Genomic DNA, 21,674 nt, shown 5'->3' on the forward strand with positions numbered 1-21,674 from the left:
AAGCTCAATTCAACCTCGATTGCTCCCCCGAGTTTTTGTTTGTCATGCACATAATCTCAACCTAATCTGGCAATACTAATCCAAATCATAAATTAAAGTTATTAATCTCATTTATCTGCATCCCCCAAAGTCAAAACCCTTTTTATTCAGAAATCTTCCTCCTCCCCAAAACATGGAACATTTGAAATCTTTTTCTCCATTTTAAAGCCCTCTTGTTCTTTTCAATGGCTTCCAATTTATCTTACCCATCAACTCTGTTCTCATTTTCTCAGGTAAAATCCCATTTCAAACTCCCATCTCCAAGAAGCCATTTTTTTTCACTCCCCAGCAAGCAAAAAATTCACATAAAGATACTTACATTTCCATCTTTACCTCGTCCGGGCCTTATCTGCCGTACCTCTGTAATAAGGGCATCATCTAATGATATTCTTAAATCAATTGATAAGAATGAAGAAAAATCTTTTCTGGGTACTAATGGAAAGCCAGTGAAATTCATTTTCTTAGTGTTGTTATGGGCTTCTGTTTCCCTTGGTCTGTATGCATTTTCTGGGGATGCAAAAGCTTCTACTGATTCGATTAGAGCTTCGGGCTTTGGGGTGAAGGTTGCTAATGCACTGCGGGCTTCGGGCTGGCCTGATGAGGCTGTTGTTTTTGCCTTGGCTACACTTCCTGTGATTGAGCTTCGTGGGGCTATTCCTGTTGGTTATTGGTTGCAACTCAAGCCTGTAATTTTAACTGTCTTATCTGTTCTTGGGTTAGTCACACATTTCTTCTATGTAGCTGAATTCTAAAACATTTAATACTCTAATTAATCTGTTTATTAGATTTAATTGTAATTTTAGGTTTCTTGATCAAAGTAGTTAAGTATTTTCCCCTGATTAGGGTTTTAGACTATATATTATCAACTCTGTAGTGCACTTTGTGGGATTGAAATTATGGTATCGGAGAAAATTTTGATAGTTTATACAATTATATCCTACATTATTAAGTTTTGAACACTGAAGTGAGAGAATAAAATTGTTCTTCTCCATAGTTAGTGTACTAACTCACAATCCTATATATAGATGTGTACTACTGATTCTAAGGAAAGAACACATACCAGAATAATGCCTATAACACAGTAACTATCAATTTGTAAGTCGAATATCTAATTATAGATGATTCCTGAAATTCTTTCTTGACTGTTTGCATAAAACCAGCATATACTTTCACACTCCTCCTCGTGCTGGCTCGAAAATGTCTTGCATTCCCAGCTTGCATGTAAGATAATTAAATCTGTCCCCTCTGTAATCCTTCCATGAGTACATGTGGAAATTCTTGTGTGGGGGCATAAGACATGCAGATCAATCCTTCTAATTTCTCATTAAAAAATTTTTGATCAACATCCACAAGTTTGGTCCTAGCATGATTGTGAGCTATGTGGATCACAACTTTATTATTACAAATAAGCTTCATAAGCATTGGATTCGAAATTTTGGTCACAAAAGTTCACACGTTTCATCAGCAGCAACTATTAACTTCTCTTCTGCACTACTCCTGCTAATAGAGTCTTCTTCTTGCTTCTCCAAGTCACTAATTTACCTTCAATTAAGGGTAGTACTTCAGCAGCCTGAATTACACTTACCCAATCAGCATGTATAGGCTCAGGTAGCCATGATTTTCAAATAGACGAACCACTTTCTGGTTTCCTTTGAGGACTTGAGAATTCAGTGGACTTCATCAAAGTGTTCTTTCACCTTGTAATTGCATAAATTGACTCACTGCACTAGCAAAAAAACCATAATATCGGGTCAAGTACACTCGAGATAGATGAGCTTACCAACCAATCTTTGAAATTGCTCTTCATTCTCCGGTCAAGATTGTGCACCCACTTAAACAATAAGAACTGCCATCTTACCATCTCTTTGGTCTTTTGCTGAGTAGTATGTTGTCAACCTGACTCTGACGATATCCGTGACCTTTGATAGCTTTAGTAAATGGATCATTACCATGCTCTAGATGATTGTTTCAAACCGTAGAGTGATTTCTTTAGTCTACTAACCTTTACAGCTCCATAAACACATTTAAAACCAGGGGGCAAATCCATAAAAGTTTCTACCTCTAGATCTCAATTAAAAGGGCATTCATTCCCTCTAATTGTTATAATGGCCAACTCAAGTTTCCAGCAAGATACGATAAAACCCATATGAAATTTCTTTTACAATTGGGGCAAAAGTTTCTTAGTAATCAATCTCATATGTTCGGGTAAAGCCTTTAGCTACTAGTCTTTCCTTGCATCTCTCGGTGTCACCAATGGCCTAGTATCTTTAAGCTCTTGTTTGAGCCACATTATTTTCCTTATAATGCATTTTTGAATAGTATATTGATGGAAATGTGTGGTTAAAAAATAAAGAAAAATTTTGAATTTGTGTGAAATATTAAATTATTGAAGAATGTGTGGTTGAAATTATGTCAAATCACTATTTAAGAATGTATTTTTTTGAAAAAATGTGACTCAAACATGGCCTAAGTGTCACCATCTGCCATGTATTTGACTGTGAAGACCCATTTGCGGTTTACGGTCTTCTCCTCGGTTGGCAAATCCACTATGTCCCAAGATTTATTATTATCGAGAGCCCTCATCTCTTCCATGACTGCTACCTTCCACTTAGCATGATTCAATGCCTCATGTATAGTTCTAGGAATTGAAACACTTAGGAAATTAGCAAAAACTCTATAAGTTGGAGACAATCTATGGTATGAGAAATATTTATAGTTCTAGGAATTGAAACACTTGGGAAATTAGCAAAAGCTCTATAAGTTATTTAGCAATAGGATGCTATGACAAGAAGGTGTGCCGGTCCTATGTGCAATTGGAATGTTAAGGTCATGAGGAAGACTGAGTCTCATGATTGCTAGATTCAGAACTTAAAGATGGATTAAAGACAGGAATTCCTGATGCAAGTTGCCTTTAACCTGATAATTTTCTTGACAAGTTGTAGGTTGATACTCTTTATTTTGAGCATTCCTTCTTTGAGAGTAAACTCAACGCTCAGATTGAGATTCAATCTATAGTGGCTCTCCCCAGAAGTGTAGTCTATAATGTTTGACTCAATAGGCTTTGTAGAGGTAATTAACGTACTTGAAACACTGGGAACAATGGGTAAAGTAGGATGTGGTGAAACGCTAGGCCATGGCAAAGAGTTCAGTGCTCACTAAGAACTTTCTTGAGATAGGGTTATGTCCCCTTTTAGTTTGGGAGAATACCCAACAAACACTCACTTCTCAGCACCAGGATCCAGCTTTGACCAGTCTTATTTATGAATATAGACAAAAGCAGTGCATCCAAACACTTCAAGAGGTGATGTGGTGAAAAAATGCAATTAAACAGTTCATAAGAGTTTTAAACTTCAAAACTCTAGTTGGCAATCTATTGATGAAATATGAAGGTGTAAGGATTGCCTCGCCCCAAAGATATTTTGGAACTCATATAGTAAACATAGTAGCCCTAGCATTCAGTGGTTACTTTAATTCCATGCACGCTCTTGCCTCCAAATCTGCCTCTTTTCCACATTTTTGATTTTCCATGTAATTTCCAGCTTCTCTCTCTCTCTAGTGTGTCTCAGTCTATTACAAAAATTGCTCCAAACATTTTCCTTCCACTGACATTGATTGAATGCGACTGCTGCATTAACTGCAAAATTTTTATTAGGAGATTCAGTCCTCGTCATCACCAAGCTGCATCTTTCTTCCCTCGAGAAGACTTCTCTGGTGAAGATTCCAAACATTGAGAATTCAACAAAGAAATTGTCCCCAAAAAATAATGAGAAGTAGAAGATTAATTTTTCTATAATTCTGGTGTAAAATACCAGAAAAAAATGATGAAGAATTGCTGATTTTATCAAAAAGAAGCAGCATAGATTGTCAAAAACTGACAAAAGAAACTGTAGATCTGAAGGTCTGCCAGAGAGAAAATGCTGCAGACTTTTTCAAACACCACTCAACAGCAACAGAAACCCTAAGCAACTGCTGAATGCTGCCAGAAAAGTTTCCGCCTAACCTTGAACACCAAAGTGTATACAAGAATCATGCCCATAACATAGGACAAGTTAAATAACTAATTATAGATGATTCCTTTCTTTCTTGACTGATTGCATAATCAGCTCCTAATTTTTTCAAAAGCTTGTACTCCTGAATCCTTCTTGCTTAATGCAGGTTATACATGGTTTATTATGTATCAAAGTATGTGCAAATCTGAAAATAGTGAATCCAGTTCTTTTGTTTTTGAGCCTTTCTATACTTCATTTTCACATTTGTAACCCCCAATAAATAGCTATTTGTGATATGAACAATGTTCAGACTTTACGTGTCAATGAATTTGCTACATGAAGGGTACAACTAGAGCTAGGATGGCCCAAATAATTTTGGCATATGTTGTAACGGGGATTGAATAACCCTGAACAGTATTAAGTATGAAAAAGAAACTATAATATCGAATATTGTATCGCCCATTTCTGGCTACTAATGTTTATCAAACTTGTTTTATGATGGTTTAAGACTAGTATGGTTCTCAAAACTTGTTGGTTCTAGTTGAACATGACATTCACTTATAAATTTTTTGGGGTTTGAGTCAGGAAAAAAACTGAGCAGTTATGAATAAAACCTCTATCTGTTAAATATTGTGTCAGCATAACAGCTTACCCCATGAATTTGCTGCATCTAACCAAAACAATTGTTGTGATCACAGGAACATGGTTCCTGTACCCTTTATTGTACTCTACCTCAAACCGTTTGCAACTTTTCTTGCTGCAAAGAATCAGGCAGCTTCTAAATTTCTTGACATGTTATTTGAGAAGGCCAAAGAGAAGGCAGGCCCTGTGGAAGAATTTCAATGGCTTGGGCTGATGCTATTTGTGGCTGTACCGTTCCCTGGAACAGGAGCTTGGACTGGGGCTTTCATTGCCTCTATATTGGACATGCCATTCTGGTCTGCCATCTCAGCCAATTTTCTTGGTGTTGTATTAGCTGGCCTTCTGGTAAACTTGCTGGTTAACCTTGGACTCAAATATGCCATTGTAGCTGGTATAATTTTATTTGTAATCTCTAGTTTCATGTGGAGCATTCTTCGTTATCTTAAAAAATCTTTGAGCTCATCAATTTGATTCTGAACATGTGGAATAATTTTATGGACAAACTATATTAATGTAGCCATAATTTTATAAATATGTATCTGTTGAAGTATAAACTGTTTATTCGTGGATTTAAATAATGAGTCTATGAAGTAGTTATTTTGGACTAATTGAAAATGACTTTATATTGCTGCAGGGAACTGATCTATGAACCTACAAAAATGAAGGTAGCGGTTGGTTTGCATTTTCATTTTTAAAACGATTTTTAGTTTTCCTCGAAAATGGCCCGTTTTGAGCGTTTCGGCAAATTATAACTGAAGACGCTCAAAATGATAAAAAGTCATTTTGCATTTTCAGTTATAAATTTTAACTCGTTTTCAAAAATGCATTTTCAAAAACGACGGACCAAACGCGTTTTCCACGTTTTAAAAAAGGAAAACGGAAAATGGTCCAAAACGGCAAACCAACATCACCCGAAACTTCTCACATTCATTTGATGATCACAATGTGAGGTGCATGTCCCTTTGTCAGTTTACCTGGGTTTGAGACTCGCCATACCTCTTTTCCATGTGCTTTTATGCATCAAAATGAATTTGAGTAATTAATACTTTAAGAAATAGAATTTTGGGCATTGGTTCTTATGCCCATTCCTCCCGAGGGCCGAGGGGTTGGGGAAAAAGCTACTTACTGAGTTCTTGAGCTGGGGAGTTAAGACTGAGGAAGGTAAAGAGTGAAGTAGTTACTTCTTTAGTTCTATCAATGGCTGTAGTCTTTCCTTTAATCAATGAATATTAAAGTTCAAGTCCTGATATGATTTGGTGCCTAACCTGAGGCATAAGAAATACAAAACCCTTCCCCCATCGACAAAGGGTGATGACGAAGCCAATTTCATTGCACCACCACTAGGTATGGAGCTGTCATTTGTTTCATTAGTGGCTAGAGTAGGAAAGTTACTTTAGTGGCTCAAGTATTTAACCCTAGTGAAATCTCAAACTACATTATCACTGAAGTTTAGCTTTCTCCTCATTCTATGTGTAGCTTCACCATAAAAAGGGTAAGTCCCCAGAGATTAAATCTTTCTATTCCGGTGCTTAGGGTCCCCATGTCAAATGAAGTGAAGAAACCCCCTGCATAATAAACCCTTACCTCTAACCACTGAATAGTGAAAACCTACTCCATATCTACTACTGCCTGCTTACTTATCCTGTTCTCTTTTTGGCATATATCACTCATTATCTGTGATGCTTGTTTACTATGAGTACACTATATGGTTTTTTATGATGCTTTGACTTCTTAAATTCTCGAGGTCCTGAACTGTTTAATCATCTAGGCTAAATCTTGGGGGAAATTGATAAGATGATCTTTAAGCCATAGTCTAAGACTTCATCAAACTGTTGAATGGTCCTTAAGATGTTAGCACTTAGCACATTACGTACTAGTAAGATTTCCTAACAAGATCAAGAACGAATATGTATTTAAATCTATTATGGTTATCGAGTTATAAACTTGGACTTTTTGGATGTTTAGAAGAAAACAGAACATTCATTTAAACATAGTTTAGGGATTTTAACAAAACTTTTGCATTTTCAACGAATTTGTGGTAGTCTACTTTAGAATTTTGAAAGCAAATGATAATTATTTGTTTTCTCAAAATTATAGGGCTATTGCATGTGTTACACTGCAGTGTCTTTAATCAACGGTAGCTTTATTGTGCACGAAGAATATATCAATGCTCAATTATTGCGTATCCTTCCACCCTTTCATCTTTCTCCCACAATATTTCCACTTCTTGAGAAACCAGGGGCATCATCAACTGACCTATATCACGTTTATCTAGACCAACCAATCACAGAGCTGGTGTAAGACACACTCCCAGATATTGATTTTGGTTGTTGCTAAAGTTTTCTAGTTTCAAGCTGCGACCTATATTCTAACGACTTGGGCCTCATGCCCAAATCGTTATATCATATGTATTGTCCGCTCTGGGGAGTCTGAGCTCATCTTTCACCTCACAGCTTTTTGTCGCTTCCTCCAATATTCGAATATACGACCTGTGTCATGTGAGATACTTAATTTAAATCCTAGTTCAATTGGCTTGGATTTGAATCCTGAAGGAAGCAACAGAAAGCTATGAAGTTCAAGATGGACTCTCTCATAGCAGATAGTACGTAAGAGAACGACTGAATACAAGGCTTTGGTCATTATATCTATTCAAATACAGGTCATTTGCTTACCTCTTCTAATAAAATGTAAGAGAAATCTTTTAGCCGGTCACTTTATGAAGTTCTTTCAGTTCTAGTCAGTCTGCAAATTTAATCCTTCACTCCGAATATGTTGTAGAATTGGTGTATAATGGCTTTAGAGTTTCAACTTCTTGGAGTGTCAAGATTTTTATTTGATGGAGCATTGGATGTTCATTTAGATATTGAATTTCTTCGTCGTTTTCTTGATGGATGCAATCTAAGATCCTGCTGTGATAGAGTTTTTCCTTTGGAAAAATATGAATTTGAAGTTTCCTTTTACATGATGAGTAATGTTACAAGTACAAGGGAATGTTCACAGATTTTTTTACAGGATTCCACAAGGTACAGATTCATTGGCAAATGGCAAAAAAACAAAAAAAACTATCTACAAATGAAGTGTTGTAGTGTAGGAAAAGCATGAAAAAAAAAAGGCTCGAATGGTACGATCCCTTTGTCACCCCAGAATGAAAAGGGTGATCTTGTAGTTCTTGGTCTGTGAAGATGCATTGTTAGGTGCTCCATTTTCTTTTCCCATTGAGGCCGAACCTAAACCTGTGCTCGAGAGATAGCTGTCTATACACTGGTAAGGGATGTATGGATTCTCGAGAAGAGAGAAGCCGTCAGTGAGGAACCCACTTTCTAGTGTGCGCTTTAGTTTTCAAAATCCACTACTGTTAAATCAGGCCAGGTTTTTCCCGATAAAGACCATACAGGAGTTTTATGCTCACGGAAAGTCTTTAGTTCGCTAGTCTTTTTGATTTCCCACTTGCTCTGTGGGAATTGAAACCCCTGTTTGCTGTACTAGCCCCTGAAAACCCAACAAAGTCTAGTATGGTCCTCGATAAATGTGACAAACCACTTTGTGTGGGTACGATTAGGGGTTCAAGAGGGTCCCCATAGATCACTGTGTATTAAGATGAATGGTCTAGAGAGTTTATACATAGATTTTGGGAACGACGAGCGATGATGTTTTGCAAGCTTACAAATGTCACATTTAAGATCAAAAGACGTTTTATTCGAAAAAATTGAAGTAAATACATGTCTTAGTTATTGAAAAATAGGATGACACATTCTATAATGCCATAAAAGAATATCACTATTCTTAGGAACAAAAACAGAATCACAACTAGCAAATCGACGTTGTTGACTCACATTAGTCTCGTCAAAGTAGTAGAACTCCTCACACTCTTTAACACTGTCAATCGTTTTCCCCAATGATAGATCCTGACAGACACAGTGAAAAGGAAAAAAATTAGTAGAGAATTTAAACTTTTTGTTAATTAACTGATGGACTATAAATTGCATGATAGATTTGGGACATGTAGTACATTTTTTAGTGTAATCAAATTAGAGATTCGAATACTCCTTTTTTCAGCCACTGGGGATATAGAACCATCTGATAGAGAACAATCTGCAGTTTTAACTTTAAAATTGCCAGCACAAGGTGAGTATGAAATAAATAGGTGGTATGAGCCGTCATGTGATCGGAAGCACCTGAATCGATAATCCATGGTATTTTTGAAAGTAAGGTGGTATTAAAGCTTCTTAGGATATTACCTCTATGAGCCAACGAACTTGAAGAGTTAGGTGATTGAAAGTTGAAGAATATTTTGCACAGTTGTTCTAGCTATTCAGGACTAAATGCATTGTTGAAAGTGGAATTTTGTGTTTCAGAGGAATTGACTACAGCTTGGTAGCCGTGATTTCTAGTGTTCTGTCTTAGTTTTCGATCGGATGGCTTTCCATGCAAATCCCAACAAGTGTCCGCTTATGTCTAGGTTTTTTACGGTGTTCGCACCATAGGCGACCAGTTTGTTGTCTTGGGCTGGCTCCAATTTTTTTTGTCATTCTAAGTATTTGGGCTCCCAAATCAGGCCCACTATATTTAGACCCATCATGTAAATTCCTTTTTGCCTTGGCAACAATTCCTTTAGGCCCAACTTCATGAGATCTAGTAGGCTCATTAAAAATCAGACAATAGGGCCGACCCATCAAAACCTTCATCAGACCCAACTCCTTCCTTCTTCAACATAATGGATCGGCAACTCTCCTCTCGTCAGACTTCAGCGAAGGCGTCCCGGGTGGATGGCAATGACCGGCGACTGAGAATTTGGCCCCTCACGTCATTGAGTTTTCTGTCCAATCCAGCCAAGAATTCATACAATCGTTCATTCTCTACCCTCTTCTTATAGCGAACTAGGGCAATTCCACTGTTCATCCATACTAAGGTCTAATTCCTGCCATAAAGAGGTCATCTCCATATGGTATTCAGTGACACTTCGGTCTCCTTGCTTTGCCTTCCAGAGTTTGGTCTCAATTTCGAAAATTTGGGATGCATCCTCTGTGTCGGAGTACATCTCACGAAGGCTATCCCATATATCCTTTGCAGTTGCCATGAAGAGGTAAATCTTGCTGATTGAAGGTACCATAGAGTTGACAAGCCATGACATAAACATAGAATTTTTAGATTCCATTTTTGTTGGAGAACGGGATCCGCAGGTTGCTTCATTTCGCCGGTAAGGTACCCACTTTTTCCTTTCCCTTCGACCACTAACTTAATGGATTGAGCCCATTCTCTATAATTCCTACCATTGAGCTTCTCGATTGTGAGTTGAAAAGCAGAATTATCAACTTCAATTGAAGTCACAGGGTGAACAGATTCGGTCTCACTAGTTTCGGAATGGAGGGTGGTTGAGTTTTTACTATTGGCAGTGGTTTCTACCATTGATAGCCGGGTTTGAATTTACCCGTGCTCTAATACCACGTAGAAAACAGAGAAAATACCATTTTTTTTTTTAATAAATATCTTACACCTCGATCTCTCTTTATATACTACAATACAATTGATTTGGAAGGAAAGAAAACATTCTATCTTAAGAAAGGCAAAATTATTTCCTAAACTAACTCTGATTATTCCATACAACATATATTACAATCTCCTATAATTAGTACGTGATTTCCACATGTAACATATATGGGAGATAGATATATTAACTAATTCTGTAGCATGAGTGATGCAGGATCAACTGACACAATTAAAGGAGAAAGAAAACAAATCTATGAAGAAGAGATTAAAGAAAGAACGATAGAAAATCCAATAGAATAGACTAGAAAAGAGAGGAATTTTGCCACAATCCACCAAAAATTTATTCAATCATCAACTGTTTCAATTTCACGACAAACTAGATTTAAATAGCAAAACAAACCCCTAAAAAAAACCTCAAAGGGCTTAGGCCAAATCCAATAATATAACATAAATAATAGTCAAAATGCAAACATAAAATAATAAATGGATGTTCGCATCAACTCTCCTGTGGTGGGAGAAATCTTGACCCCGTCGAGTGGACAAAACACAAAAAGCTGCGGTCGACATGATACCAAAAAGGTTCCATACCATATCTTCATTCAGTGCTAAGCATTTAAACTCATGTTACGGGGGACGATCTTTTTGAAGAATCAAATATCGAAGTTCAACAATTGATAACAGTGAAAGCTGTGGCTTATCCTCATGGATATTATCCACCCAAGGAGGACGATCTCTCTTTTTAATCAAATACCGATACTGATCTCAAAATAATAAACACTCATGCATCTTATTTCCAAAATCTTCATGTGATTATGCACAATAAGGAGCATAAGAAGTTAGCACCGAAGGCTGCCCTGTACAGACAAAAGATTGCAACATAGAAGGCTCGAATGGGCCCCGATTAGGAAACAATTCTTATACAAAATATAACTTTTACTAAAGTGATATGGCCACTCAAATAGGAAATCTTTATATGAGAGATCAACAAACTTTTTCTTCACATTTTTGGGAAATCGGATAAAAGAGATACGCAATAAAGTATAGTAATTATCATAAGAATACCTTAACTTATATTGTACGTCGAAAGTAAGTTCAAAAATTTGATGATTGGAAATGATTTGACCTTTTAATTTGACCTTTTAACTTGTCATGAAATTTAAGAACATTATCAATAGAATGATAAGCTGACACAGCATATCGATAATTAGTGGGTAACCTCCTAATGTTAATAGGAAGAGTGTGCAATCGAATAATGGCCCTAGAGAACAATGTGGTAAATCGTGGAATCTTATGTAATTGAGGGAGAACTAACAAATTCAACATGAAAGTCATGCAACATAGTAGGCCTAAGATCTAGGACATCTGAAATGTTTTATTTCGATGGCATTGCTTTATACACTTTCTCAATTTATGTCAATGTTAAGTGTATTGGAAATCATAATCTCTAATCATGTGGGATAAGCAAGGTAACATTGAAATTAATCGGTTAACGATTTTAGCCAAGTAATGTAAAAGTTATAGCCTTACAAATATGTGCATCACTGTAGGCAGCCAGGAGGGACGTAAGAATTATGTAGACCCCCCCTTCCCCTTTTAGTGCTTGTTTGGTATAGATTTTAAACTAATTAAAATCAATTTTTTGATCATTATTTCACTATTTCAACTATCATTTTTGAATTTTTCTCTTACAGGTAGGATCCACTTTATCTCTAATGGTCAAAAAATCAATTATCAAAATCCCTACCAAACAAGCACTTAGGTTATTTCATGTTTACCCAGGGTCCTTTATAATCTCTAATCTGAAGTAGTCGAATTTCGTCTTATTTTTATGGATGATATTCATGGATGTGTTAATGTATTTGATTCTAAATTATGTAAATCACATGATTCCTTACCCCTTTGTTATCTCAGACTGTCATACTTCAGAAATTTCAGCTGTTTGATGATGATAATGGTCATTGTTACAATTTAACATAGTTTGTCAGTTACTTCTCTCTTTTCATTCTTCTTTAGTCCATGGTTTACTTACTCTTCATCTACGGGTAAAACTTGACTTCCTAAAAGTTGGATGCGAAGATTTTGGTGGCCAGAGGGTGTCTAAAATGGAATTAATGCAAGCTGTTTTGTGGCCTCAGAAACATAAGGATGCTATCAAACAAATTTGGGACCCACCCTCCTGGCATATTGTTGTTTGGTCCTCCAGGATGCAGCAAAACTCTAATGGCTTGTGTAGTAGCTTGTGAAGCCGGGATGGAATTTTCATGCAGTAAAGGGCCCTCAGCTTTATGACAAATGGGTTGGTGAATCCGAAAAGAATGTAAAATCTTTATTTAAAAAGGCACAGGCAACGTCCCTATCAATGATATTTTTTGATGAAATAGATGGACTAGTCACAGCTCGTGGGGAAGAAGGTGATGAGGTTTCAGTTGGTGATCAAGTTATAACTCAATTACTTAATGAATTGGATGGTAACTAAATTCGGAATCCATCTTTTGTGAATAATTCTTGTTTATATAGACATCTATTGTTATAGAAATTGTTTATTGTGAGATTTTTTACTGATTGAAAAAACCTTCTTAAAAGTATCTTTATCTTATGTTCTGAGTATTTCAATATTTTGCTGGTAGGTGTGCGTGGAAGGGTTGATTTCACTATTATTGCTGCTACAAATCGGCCAGATAAGATTGACCCTGCTCTTCTAAGACCAGGTACTAGCCTGATGTCTAGTGATTTGATGTTGATTGTTGCTATGCAACATTTTATGGTAAAATCCAATAGCTATATAGTATTTTAATTAGAATTTCGGTAGGATGTTTTGATCGACTTCTTTATATCAGACTACCAGATGAAAATGATTGCGAGTATATATTCGTTGTTCGTTTGCGCCGGAGGGCTTGTAGTTCTGATGTATACATTGAAGAACTTGCTCATCTTACTGAAGGATATACTGGTGCTGAAATTAAAAAAATCTGCAATGATGTAGGTGTATCAGCCTTGGAGGGGTGTTGAGTAGTGAGTGCTAATCAAAATAAATAATCAAAAGATAAATAAATTTTTCTTCTTTATAATGTCTTTAGTTCTCTATGTTATCTCATGGTACGAGGAGGATCCAACTGACGGGGTAATAACAATGGATCATTTGAGAGCTGTGATACAAGAAGTCCAGCCATCTGATTATGAGCTTTTTGAGAAGTAGTCTATGGAGTTTCTGACACGTTTTTACTCAACTCCCTATGAAAAATATTGGGCTCATCAATCTTGCTCGAGGAAACCAAATCATATCTCTATCTGGTATGTCTTTCTCCATTGTAGATTTGTGGAAGATCATTTACGTTTTCTATTTCTTTGTGTTAGACTATTTGGTGATTTTAATATGCTGTTTTTCATCGTACTTCCTCTTTACCAGGATGGCCTTCTAATTTTGGTTGTCTCAAAAAGTAACGTCTTGTAAATCTATTAAGTAATTCTTTTTTCCAACCTTCTGCTCAACTTCTCTTAACGTGTGAAGGAAATTCAAAAGAAAACGAGTGTCTTCTATCCAAAATTGCAGATACAACAGTCCATCCGTCGCCTTTTCCCCTTCCTACACTTGTAACACAATCATAATTCATTTTAAGAGGATTAAATATGTAGAAGTCCTTAAGTTATAAACCGCACCTAACAATTCTGCCTATTTGATGGGTGAAATTGATGGCAAGTATTCCTTTTTTAATTACCATTGACATCTTAAAGAGAAGAAAATTTTGTTCATTTCTGTAATTCAACGAGTGCAATCAAAATAGGAGTCTTATTCTAGTGAACCAAGAAAATGAATAATTTGTGTAATAAACAACTATACATCGACAGCTAGCATGAAATGCATAGATGTCAAGAACATGAATTTCTGAAGTCATTCAACATGTCTTTCCAACTCTGTCCTTGAAATCTCATGCCATTTTAAACTGGAACTCCTAGGGATTTTCCTTGCCATTTTCCTGAGGTTGATTAGATCATCAGTTAGTTTTGTTCCTAGATTGCACATTTGGAAAAGTGGTTTTAACGGGAACGGATACTAAACAAGAAAAAGAAGCTCAAATATTGGCCGTTATACCATCTACTACAATTTAATGCTGTGTCAAACACTCGAGAGTTGTATTTTTTTATTTTTTTTTTCCTCCCACTTACAACCTCTTCTTTCATTTGAAGTGTCATCTGAAACTATTCATGTTATTTGGTGGAGCAGGAGCCTAATACAATCTACTGTTTGTTTTCTGTACCGGCTCCCAAAAACCATTTGACAACCATATTCTTCTTCAGCTGATCTGTATGTGACATATTTCCATGTTCTCTTCATTAATTTTGGGTCCCATGTTAATTGATCTTGCGTTTCATTTGTAAAAGTTTGGGTATGAGGATTGAGATTCTTGACTGCATTATTACATTATTCACCTACAATCTACTGTTCGTTTTCTGTACCGGCTCCCCAAAACCATTTTACAACCATTCTTCTTGAGCTGATATTTCCATGTCCTCTTCATTAATTTTGGGGTCCCATGTTAATTGATCGTGCATTTCATTTGTAAAAGTTTGGGTATGAGTATCGAGATTCTTGATTGCATTATTACATTATTCACCTGTACAGGTAATATTTAGCTGATCTGTCCAAAGAATGGGAGTTGTAGAGTTGGGCGATGCCCTTACCAGACATCAATTGTACTGATTTTGTAGATGGATATATTTAGAAGTTAATCTTAAAATTAGTTGATACAATTGAGATCCCTTTTTAACTTTTCGCGGCCCTCCATATTAGGATTATTTTTCTTATTGCTCCATTTGTTTTACGCGGATTAATTTAATTTGGAATGATGTTTATGATACAATTAGTTGGGTTATTGCAGGCCAATTTATTTATTTTTTAAATAAATTTTATGTAATAATACCAAGAGTACAAGTAGAAAGAATGATATAACTGGTTACAAACTATCATGAAATTTTGAGTTGAAGATTTTCCACTTTTCCCTCACTGCAAGTTATGTTGAAGAAAAATTGCACTACTTATTCGTGTTTAATATTGCATATTAAACATTTATTATTTAAGATTCATTGCCTTTTTTGGAGAGATTATTTGTTCATATGTTCACTTATAATTGAAGCAAGACCCCATTAACCTCTGATGTCTTTGAATACGAAGAATCTTCATGTCCATCGGACCATTATATTTGCAACCAAACATCCACTGACAACATTGAGCAACCAAAAATAATATAAGCAATCAAGTTATACTTTAATTATAAAATTTACTTTTGTGGTCTCGAAATAAGTACCAAATTTAAGTTTAAATTATTATTCAAGAATTTACTGCCACGAGAGTTTTACTTGTTCTATCCATTTCGTCAATATACCGACTTCTTATGAAAATTGGAATCTGAAGCCCTCCGGGGCATATTTCAATGGTGTAAAGCACAAGAGTGAAATAGTCTCAGTCTTGTTGGTAGTCGCAGTGTGGGGGGTTCGATTCTTAAAATATGGAGTTGGACTCTTTGTGGGCACTAATGTACAAGCAAGCTCTTGTTTCCTGACCTGCTGATACATATCTCGCGATTTGCCTCTCTCACGATGCTCCAGGAGCGAGACAGTGGAGACACTCAAGATTGGAGTTCAACCTTTAAAATTAGAATCTGAGAGGTATCTCAAGTTGGCATATTTAATATGTGTTAGTTTGTATGTATAGAATAATGCTTCACAGGACAATTTCAGAATACTCAGATGGGATGAGTAAAATATTATCAAAAAAATACCCATCCACCCACCTCACGTGAGTTTTATTACCAAAAAAATACTCACCCCTTCTATTATGTGTGACTTGTAAGATCCTTGTGAAGATACCCTGTACGCCAAGTGGGCTCTTAATATACACTAGTTTTGTGATGTTAAAATTGACTCTCAACTAAATAATCCCATAAAAAAAGTCATGTAGTTCCCACGTCCAACATCAAAAACAAGTCAAGAAAACTCCCTTTTCCAAAAATTCATTATTACATTTATTCCCAATCCTAATCAGATTCTCCCTACTCCTCACCCTACTACACAAGTACAAAGAAACTCCATCCATCAACAAATATTTATTCCCTCAAATTCCCTCAAAGAGCGTGTGTTACACACTTCGAAAGAACGTATCTTTGGACCTTTTCCTTCAATAATCTATCAGAAAATCACCAGTCACCCCACGTTTCCTTGTTCAAATCCAATGAAAATTCAGCGTGTAGTTCACGCTCCAAGACATAGAATGGTTTCTGTGTCTCTTAGGACAGAGATACAAATATACATACATGTGTTTTTGTGTGTGTGTGTGAATTATTGGAAAATAAGATTTCATTTTTGAAAATTGAAACAGCAGAGAACACAGTACCATTCCCATAAAAATCATCTTTTAATGAGTATTAAAGCTGAAAACAAGAAAATAAGATCCACCTCGATCGCCACCATCTTCCGCCACCACCGTTCCCGGCGGTGACTCCCTCTTTCACACACAGACATATATTACTCTATTATCTCCAAAATCAAATCTTTCTTCAATGGAAGATAGAGGAAGGAAAGAATAGAAATTTTGCCCATATATGTTATTCTATATTTTGATTTAGATTAGTTATACAGAATCTTGAAACTCAGAAGAAGAGAAACTCTGTCCCACAAGAAAATTTCATTATATCCAAGAAGAGGGAATAAGTATGAGGGAAGAGGATTCCAATTGGTTTGCCAAATGGGAAGAAGAACTGCCTTCACCTGAAGAACTGATGCCCTTATCCCAATCCCTAATAACCCCTGATCTTGCACTTGTATTTGATATTCGGAACCATAACTACCAAAGCACTCCACCTCCGCCACCGCCTCTGCTGCCTCAACCCACGGCTCTCTCCTCCCAACCCAACTCCTCAGACTCGGCTGAGTTGGGCGGAGGTGGCGGTGGAGGCGGAGGCGGGTTGGGCTCAGATGAACCGGCGCGCACCCTGAAGAGGCCACGGCTCGTGTGGACACCACAACTCCATAAAAGATTTGTAGATGCTGTGGCTCATTTGGGGATCAAGAATGCCGTTCCCAAAACCATTATGCAGTTGATGAGTGTGGATGGCCTCACCAGAGAGAACGTTGCCAGCCATTTGCAGAAATACAGGCTTTATCTAAGGAGGATGTCCAGTAATGGAAGTGCCGTTGGCAACAATAGCCCTGGAGGTGTGGACCCTGCAACTGACCGTTTGTTCGCCAGCTCCCCTGTGCCTGCTCATTTTTTGAACCCAAACAGGCAAAATTCTGACCATTTCTTGCCCTTTGTGCCGGTGGCCTCAATGAATCATCATCATCCAATGCCAGTGGTAGGGCCAGGGCCAGGTCCAGGGCTGCACCACTATCCACTACAGCAATTTAGGCATTTGGGGACTTCACCATCGAATGTGCCATTTGAACATCCGTTCATTAGGCCGTCCCATCCGGTTCACAGCAGTAATGGTTCTGTTATTGCACCACATCTGGAGGATTTGGAGTCAGCTACCCCTACAAATGGGAGGAAAGTCCTCACCCTTTTTCCAACCGGAAATGATTAAACGCAGGGTAATTGTTCTGCATTTTTCTCATCTCCTTCGTTTCGCGTCCTAGTGAAAAATCTGTCATTGGAGTTTCAATTTAGTTTTAGACTTTAACTGCCTTTTCTTGTTAATGGCATTTTTAGCTATTCTGATGCAGTAAGTTGAGTAATTGGCATCCAATTGTCATGAAAATACCTTATTGTAAATCTCACTTTATTTCTATTGGAATCAACTGTTGCATGGTGAAAATTTTGTTGTCTGTTAATCTAGTCCATTGATTTTAGTCCGTTAGCATAAGTTAAGTAAGTTGTCAGTAGCATTATGTGGTATCCATTTTAGCTTCTGATGGCAGATAATAATCCACGTAGTAATATAATTCACATCGTTCTTACTCCATGAACCAATAATCGCTTGGTTGTCACTTTGAGAGGCAATAAGTAGAAAATAGTTCTCTTGTTTCTTAGTTTGGTGTAGAGGAGAGTCCTACTTCTTGTAAATTGTTGTATGGCTGATATGCTGTGACAGCATTTCCTTTGAATTTTTCTCAAGGGAGTAGATTTTAGGGGAGTGCTAGCTTATTGCATATAGTTCCTAGAGATGTAAAAAATTTGGGGCATTAATCGAATGTGCAGTTTCTTCATTTGAAAATGCATTGAAGTAACTTTAATCTCAGCTTCTTTGAAGTGCGGCCGAAGTTAATGCTTTATACTGTGATAGCTTGTTTTTATATATATTATTGAAGAAAAGGAAGCTAAAATCTTGTTTGTTATATTCTTCATTCGTATTTAATATTGCTTGCCAAACACACACTAATAGTTAGAAAGCGAGGTTGTCATGTAATTTTGCCGTTTCTCGAGTTCAAATTCCTGAGCATATGTTTTTAGATGATTAAGCATGATGCATTTGTTTTACTCGGTTAAACATGTCCCATTGAAACTTTTTCGATCCCCATAATTCTCAATCAATCTTTGAAGAATTTGTAAATAAGACGTACTCAAAGTATGAAATCAAGGTAGCAGGACGATATGAAGTTTTTACACAAGTAAGCCGTCTCCACTAGATCTGTTCCTAGGAGTACCCTAAAAAACTATGGTTTGCTAGATGATATCCTACAGAAGCCTAAGGGATGATTGGCTTTAGGAAAATCTTTTCGATGGGGGAAGAACTCGTTTTCAAGTAAATGTGATTTTGCCACGATTTACCTGTAACGATTTATTTTAGGGTTAAAAGAGTTATAATTTCATCCATCAGTTAAGTATATGATGAATTAAAACGTTGGTATAAATTCTTCTTTACCTTTCCATGAAGATGGGATCCTTATTGCTGAGAATATTTTGGTTTTGAATAGGCCACAAGTGGATTTCTAGTTTTTGCAGACAGACACAGACGGAGATGTCCATATTTCAAGTTTAGATTAGATTAGAAATGTTTCAATTAGAATATGGAAAGAAATCTCTCAGAAATATACCACCATTTGCACCTAATCCATCTTTTCTGTTAGGAATAAAGCAATAGATTTCCTCTCCTTTGAACACAGATCAATTTTATAATGTTTTAATGTCAAAGTTGCGAAAACTAATGAAGCCCAAAACTTTATTGATTATTCTATTTGGAATTCAGATGACTTGTATGCATTTACGATCGTTACACATTTTTTTATTTATTTTTAGTTCCTCTTTCCTCTGTAGGTTTAAATGGCTAATGTACTTCAAGCTTTTGTGTATCTGTGAATCCTATAATTCACTAGTTAATCTCTCCATTGTAATTAACCCAGATGATAACAAGTGTTAAATTTTATTGAGATTGCATCACAGTGAATGTATATACAATCACGTTATACATTCAAGCTTAAATCCAAGTGAAACACGTGTCGAAACATGATTGGACAATTTGAAAAATTAAAATAAAAATACACAATTATTTTCTGACTCTTCTCGCCACCTGTTTTTAAGCTTGACTAAGTGGCTTTATTCATGCATATATAAACCACCAATTCCAGCCTAAATCACCAACATCACTAGTGGATCTACACATCGCACCACCATCATAAATCTCCACTTCCGAACCCTAAATCATCCCAAAGCACAACTACTTTAACCATCACCACTTCCCAACAACTTCAACCGCGACCAAATTTACCCACGAAAAAAAAAAGAAAAAAAAATTCAATCTGAGGTATAAAAATGAAGTATAGATTTGAAAATCGAATTGCTCCAACCATAATTTTTCATTTCTGAAAAATCAAACTTTCTAAAATTTAAATATTAGAGGGCGTGGAAGGTTGTGGTACGGAGGCAAGCAGTGGTGGTTACAATGAAGTTCGTTGCCATGGTGGTGATGAGGAAACAATGGTTCCTGTTCGGTTCCAAATTAGATTTTTCGATTTGTTAGTATTTTTAATTAATATAGTATATTGTTTGTGTGTGTATGTGTATATATATATATATTGAGAATTTTAAGCTCAATAGGAATTTAGAACGTAGCTGCACCAAAAAAAGGAGGAAATCTTACCATATCAAAAAGACACTACAAATTAATAAATTACAATTACACTTCTGAATTACGTTGGCCCAAGCCAACTTGTTGGGCACAAATTTTTTGAAAAATCGTTTCTTCAACAAAACCATTTTCAACCTCTCATTCTACAGCATCCACAACTTATATCCACTTTTCAACTACACATTTTCTTATTTAAAAAAAAATAATAATAAAAAAATCATTTTTCATATTAAAAAATCTATTCCAAACAAGCAGGCTTGGTCAAATTAAGCATAGTTGAGCAATGAAGGATCAAAAACAGTAAAATTTTGCAAAAAATTGCTACAAGACAACCCTAAACCGATCCTAGTAGTCGCAGTATGCAGTATTTCAACTACAATGTACTCAATGATATTAAAGAACTCTATAATTGTGTCACCCAACAGCCGCCCTTGGCGTTTTCTGCTTTTTACCGTTCCAAATACTGTTGTAGACCCCCCATTATCCCCTTATATTGAGCAAAATAACTGATATGGCAAGGCTGACACCCAATAATTTATAATTATCACAGATAGACATTCAGTAGTATCAAATCTCTACAAACAATATAGTCAGTCCAGAATTATATGGAGAATGAAGCTACATTAAATCTGACGGTTCACCTAAATCAAGAAAATCTACATCGGACAAAAAACAGTAGCTCCTTCAGTAATACAGAAATTCCCCCAGCTTATAATTTGATTGTCATGTATGGTTCTGAATGTGTTCAAAACTTAGTGGCTGCTGATAGAAGGGAGCCTACAAGAAACAGAGCCAGTTGAATTAATTGTAAAAATTGCAAATACATTTTCTTTCTAACGAAGTAGAGGCTCACACTTTTCAATACAAAATCCATGGTGATCCCTGAAAGAATTAAAAGAACAGCTAAGGAGAATGAAGCTTGTGCCTACCTGAAAAATGGTCTGCCTCAAGTGATCATATGACTGTGCATACATCGTCGACTGGGAAGGCCACTGCATGTACAAAGCACCCCTAGGAGTCTGATTCAATCCCATTGCATGGTAAGGGCTCATAACAGGGCTCCTGTAATTGATGGAAGCTTGAGCCACAGGCATCTGACCCAGCCGAGGAATAACGGAGTCATATTGCATGAATGGAGGTGGGTATTTCGGAACATTAATTGGTGCTACGTTGAAACTTTGAATGCTCGGTAAGTTCTTAACATATCTGCATTCGCATGATATTAAAGAGGACATGTGCATTAGCATCATTATATAGTGTAATAACTTGTAACATCATTAAGTAAATGCTCCTTAAATTGAATTTCCCAACATTTTATAATATGCTATAAAAGTTCTACGAACTGAAAATGGGTGGTGCTGTAGAAGTATTCCACAAACATACGATTCGAGTGTAGTGACTGTAAAAGTGCAAGTCTATAAGATTGAGAAGAAAGGGGAAGGAACTAGGACCATGTGTG

At 36.4% G+C, this 21,674-nt stretch overlaps 4 protein-coding genes across 13 annotated transcripts in view; 3 read left to right on the forward strand and 1 right to left on the reverse strand.

The window, feature by feature from the left end:
- Nucleotides 1–105: 105 nt before the first annotated feature.
- Nucleotides 106–5,202, forward strand: LOC111387957. The gene is made up of 2 exons (XM_023012591.1): nt 106–754; nt 4,727–5,202. The coding sequence occupies exons 1-2, from the start codon at nt 225–227 to the stop codon at nt 5,139–5,141; spliced, it is 945 nt and encodes a 314-aa protein (XP_022868359.1). The 5' UTR covers nt 106–224; the 3' UTR covers nt 5,142–5,202.
- A 4,127-nt stretch (nt 5,203–9,329) lies between these two features.
- Nucleotides 9,330–15,119, forward strand: LOC111387961 (calmodulin-interacting protein 111-like). Of its 10 annotated transcripts, none has more exons than XM_023012601.1 (5): nt 9,330–12,453; nt 12,539–12,625; nt 12,785–12,865; nt 12,967–13,136; nt 13,264–15,119. In XM_023012601.1, the coding sequence occupies exons 1-5, from the start codon at nt 12,450–12,452 to the stop codon at nt 13,351–13,353; spliced, it is 432 nt and encodes a 143-aa protein (XP_022868369.1). In that variant the 5' UTR covers nt 9,330–12,449; the 3' UTR covers nt 13,354–15,119. The 10 variants fall into 10 exon arrangements, 8 of the variants coding, with proteins under 8 accessions (XP_022868369.1, XP_022868370.1, XP_022868366.1 ...); XR_002701485.1 differs by having other exon boundaries at nt 9,332–12,625; nt 13,264–13,448; nt 14,380–15,119; XR_002701486.1 differs by having other exon boundaries at nt 9,332–12,625; nt 13,264–13,448; nt 14,779–15,119.
- Nucleotides 15,120–15,952: 833 nt separating this feature from the next.
- On the forward strand, nt 15,953–17,936 carry LOC111387960 (transcription factor MYBC1-like). The gene has a single exon (XM_023012596.1). The coding sequence runs from the start codon at nt 16,865–16,867 to the stop codon at nt 17,732–17,734; it is 870 nt and encodes a 289-aa protein (XP_022868364.1). The 5' UTR covers nt 15,953–16,864; the 3' UTR covers nt 17,735–17,936.
- A 2,786-nt stretch (nt 17,937–20,722) lies between these two features.
- Nucleotides 20,723–21,674, reverse strand: part of LOC111387942 — a 3,994-nt gene continuing 3,042 nt past the window's right edge. Inside the window, exons 3-4 of the mRNA XM_023012575.1 lie at nt 21,145–21,421; nt 20,723–20,992 (exon numbers count right to left, since the gene is read on the reverse strand). Of these exons, the coding sequence (XP_022868343.1) occupies nt 20,939–20,992; nt 21,145–21,421 (331 nt within the window). The 3' untranslated portion in view covers nt 20,723–20,938. The remainder of the gene's footprint in view (nt 20,993–21,144; nt 21,422–21,674) is intronic.

Source organism: Olea europaea, unplaced genomic scaffold (genome assembly GCF_002742605.1).
Source record: "Olea europaea var. sylvestris unplaced genomic scaffold, O_europaea_v1 scaffold439, whole genome shotgun sequence".
Taxonomy (NCBI): domain Eukaryota; kingdom Viridiplantae; phylum Streptophyta; class Magnoliopsida; order Lamiales; family Oleaceae; genus Olea; species Olea europaea.